This window comes from Thamnophis elegans, chromosome 6 (genome assembly GCF_009769535.1).
Source record: "Thamnophis elegans isolate rThaEle1 chromosome 6, rThaEle1.pri, whole genome shotgun sequence".
Taxonomy (NCBI): Eukaryota; Metazoa; Chordata; class Lepidosauria; order Squamata; family Colubridae; genus Thamnophis; species Thamnophis elegans.
The window spans coordinates 3881874-3885344 of NC_045546.1; the positions used below are offsets into that span (position 1 = coordinate 3881874).

Here is a 3471-nt window from a genome sequence, read left to right on the forward strand (position 1 = left end):
TAAAGGCTATGCATGCCCTTTTTCTGGAAAGAAACGGGCCATTTTTTGCTCGTTTTTGTCCCCCCCAACCCCCAGGAGCACACTGCAGATATCTCAAACTCTCTGCATGCCCCGTTTTCCACAAAACATGAGGCATGCAGAGGGTTTGGGAGATCTGCAGAGTGCAAAAAACTTTTTTTTTTTAAAATTACTTCTTCAAAATCTCGGTGCGTCTTATACCCCGAAAAATATGGTAAGTGTGCTGTTTCTATCTCTTAGTATCTCTTTTTCTCCCCCAAAGTCTTCATGAGGAAGAGAGAACGGGTAGAAGGATCTGTCAGAAGCTGAAGGCATGTTCCTTGGTGTCTCCTGTGGACAGACATCCGTCCGCCAGCAAAACCCTGGTGGAAGAAATGTTCGGCGGCAAAATTAAACCAAGATCCGTTGTCTGAAGTGCCTACAGGTCTCCTCCAGAGAAGAAGCCTTCACAGATCTCTCCTTGGCATTTCCCCCTGCGGAGGACCACCAGGTTGGACTTATCAGCAGTGCGTTAATTGGGTCTGGAGAAGAAACCGCTCCTGAGATCTCTCAGTCAAGGATCCAGACTCAAAGCAAGCTAAAGGATTTGCCAGCTAGGTCAGGGATCTTGAGGGCCCCTGAGGAGAATCCTTCTAAGCATGCACTGAAGGAAGTAGTCGGCTCAAACTTTGAAGAGACCTCTCTCCCCTTGGCGCCTGAAAGAGACGTCGTTGATGTGAAACCCCTCAAAGAATCTGACCTGGCTTTACACAAGGAAGCTTCTGGTTGTCGGGCCTCCAGATCCGTTCCAGATTTGATAAATTATTTCTTATCACCTGAGATGCTCACCGCCGAGAACAGGTACCACTGTGAGAACTGTGCCTCCCTTCAAGATGCCGAGAAGCTGACCGAGCTGACGGAGGGACCTCACTACCTCATCCTCACCCTGTTGAGGTTCTCCTTCGACCTAGGAACGATGAAAAGGAAGAAGATCCTTGACAACGTCTCGGTTCCATTGATGCTGAAGCTGCCCGTCCTGGTGCCTTCTGACCAAGCGAGGACGTCAGGGTGGACTTCGTCCTGCAAGGACTTTGCTTCGGTGGTGTACGATCTCTGTAGCGTGGTAGTCCATTCTGGGGTGTCCTCAGAAAGCGGCCATTACTACTGCTATGCCAGGGAATGCAAGGATGCGGCCATGGAGAGCCTTTTTAAGGACAACGCTTGGAACATGGCAAAGTCTACGGATGTCGAGATCCAGTGGTACATCTTTAACGACACCAGGGTCTTCTTCTCGTCATTTGAATCTGTGAGCAACGTCACCTCCTTCCTGCCGAAAGACACGGCTTATCTGCTATTCTACCGACAGAGAGCAAGGCAGGCCTCGCACGGAGCCGGTCCGGAGCCCAGCTGGACAAACGGAAACTTACATTCTCCGGATAAAAACTTGATGGACACCATCGCCAAAGATAACATCTTATTCTTGCAGGTAACATGGCTTCCCACCATCATTTCTTTTGGGGTTTCTCCCTCCCTCCCAGTTAAAAGTCTGTAGGGATTCTCCGTCCTCCAGGTCTTGTTGTCCCGAAGGTGCTTTTTCTGGAAGCAACTGGCCTTTCTTGTTTCTTTTTCTTTTGAAGATGTTTCACTTCTCATCCAAGAAGCTTCTTCAACTTTGACAGGATAGTGGGGAATGGAAGGATTTACATTCCTTGCAGACAGCTGGTCATTTGCATCCTTTTAGAGGGTCATTGAGGCTACCTGGAGCTTTACCTGTGTCCTCAGGGTCACCTGAGTGGTGAAATGGTTCCTGTAGTCTGCACTTTTTCCTCTGGAAATCCATTCCTACTCCCACACATTCGAAATGTCTTCATCCCAATTCTATAGCTAAAAGTCTGTAGAGATTCTCCGTCATCCAGGTCAGGGTTGTCCCAAAGGTGCTTTTTTCAGGAGGCAACTGGACTTTCTGGTTTTTTCTTTTGAGGACGTTTCACTTCTCATCCAAGAAGCTTCTTCAGCTTCCATTCCCCGCTATCTTGACACTATCCTGTCAGAGCTGAAGAAGCTTCTTGGATGAGAAGCAAAACATCTTCAAAAGAGAAAAAAACCTCTGAAAGCCCAGTTGCCTCCTGAAAAAGCACCGTTGGGACTTCGTCCCCGTGGCACGACAAAACCGCGCTCATCAAAATCGTGGTGATAAAATCGCGGCGCTAAAGCCGCGACGTCATCACCGCGCATCATCACCGCCGCGACAACAGCGCGGCAACAAAAGGGCGCTTTAAAACGGCGCCGCGGCAGAAAGCCGACTTCAATTAAGGTAAGGGTTAGGATTAGGTTTAGGATTAGGTTTAGGGTTAGGTTTAGGGTTAGGGTTAGGGTTAGGGTTAGGTTTAGGGTTAGGGTTAGGGTTAGGGTTAGGGTTAGGGTTAGGGTTAGGGTTAGGTTTAGGGTTAGGTTTAGGGTACTGAGTGCTTGGGAATGCGCGAATTTGCCCTCCGCGATTATGTCATCGCGGTAGGGTCGCGTTTTTCCTTAGCGCTTAGAACGGCGCGAATTAGTCTTCGTGCTTATGTCTCCGCGGATAAGGGCTTTGCGGATTTGTGGTGGAAGCCTTCGTCCCTGTTAGTCCCCTCCCCACCGTTTCATTAACTCGAGATTTATGTGCTTGCTTGACCTGAGTTTTTGTGTGTGTGTGTGCATGTTTATATGTATGTGTGTGTGTGATTTTTATCTTGGTGTGTCTTTTTTCTTTTTCATCCACAGGAACAAGAAAAGCAAGCCAGAAATAGAAAGGCTTACATTTCAGCTTTGCCTAAATCTTCCGTTTGGTGGAAAGATCTTGACAGAGATGACCATGAGGATGATGAAGGAGCTTCAGGGGGTTGCGGCCATGATCCCGGTGGAGGTGGATCGGGGTCCTTTCACGGGCTGGTCTTTTAGCCCTGGTACCCAAAGCAGATGGTTAATCCTTCAACCATCAGATTATGGGATTCCTTCACCTTGAGTTTGTGGCCTTGGAAGTCTAACCAGGATTGGAGGGAGACAATAATCCTTGTTTATTCTTCCTCGAAACTATGGAAAATGTATTCTGGAGCAACTGTGACCCGGGCGTCCTCAACCTGTCATTAAAAGTGCACTTCCTGGAAGTAGGAGGAAGAAGTTGCCACACCTTCCATTTTTTTGAGGCCTTCTAAGTCGCCATCTTGATGACGTGTCCTCACTGAAGGACAGTGAGGACACGTGCATTGCGACCTCCTTAATACAGGGCTGGGCGGTTAATTTCCTCAAGGGTCACATGACAAACTGGGATTTATGGAGGGCTGTGAAGGTGTCTAGGCATGTACGCACGGACAATGCATAAATGCTGTTCTCCAAAGCACCTGAAGGCAGGACAAGAAGCAATGGAAACTAATCAAGGGGAGAAGCAACCTGAAACTGAGGAGAAATTTCCTGACCATTAGAACAATGAATCAGTGG

General features: G+C 48.3%; 1 protein-coding gene across 1 annotated transcript; it reads left to right on the forward strand.

Annotated features, from left to right (window-relative positions):
* Positions 1-285: 285 nt before the first annotated feature.
* LOC116510233 (ubiquitin carboxyl-terminal hydrolase 35-like) lies at positions 286-3192 on the forward strand. The gene is made up of 4 exons (XM_032219702.1): positions 286-303; positions 443-1036; positions 1085-1483; positions 2758-3192. Exons 1-4 carry the CDS (start codon positions 286-288, stop codon positions 2932-2934), a joined length of 1188 nt encoding a protein of 395 aa, XP_032075593.1. The 3' UTR covers positions 2935-3192.
* The last annotated feature ends 279 nt before the right edge of the window (positions 3193-3471 follow it).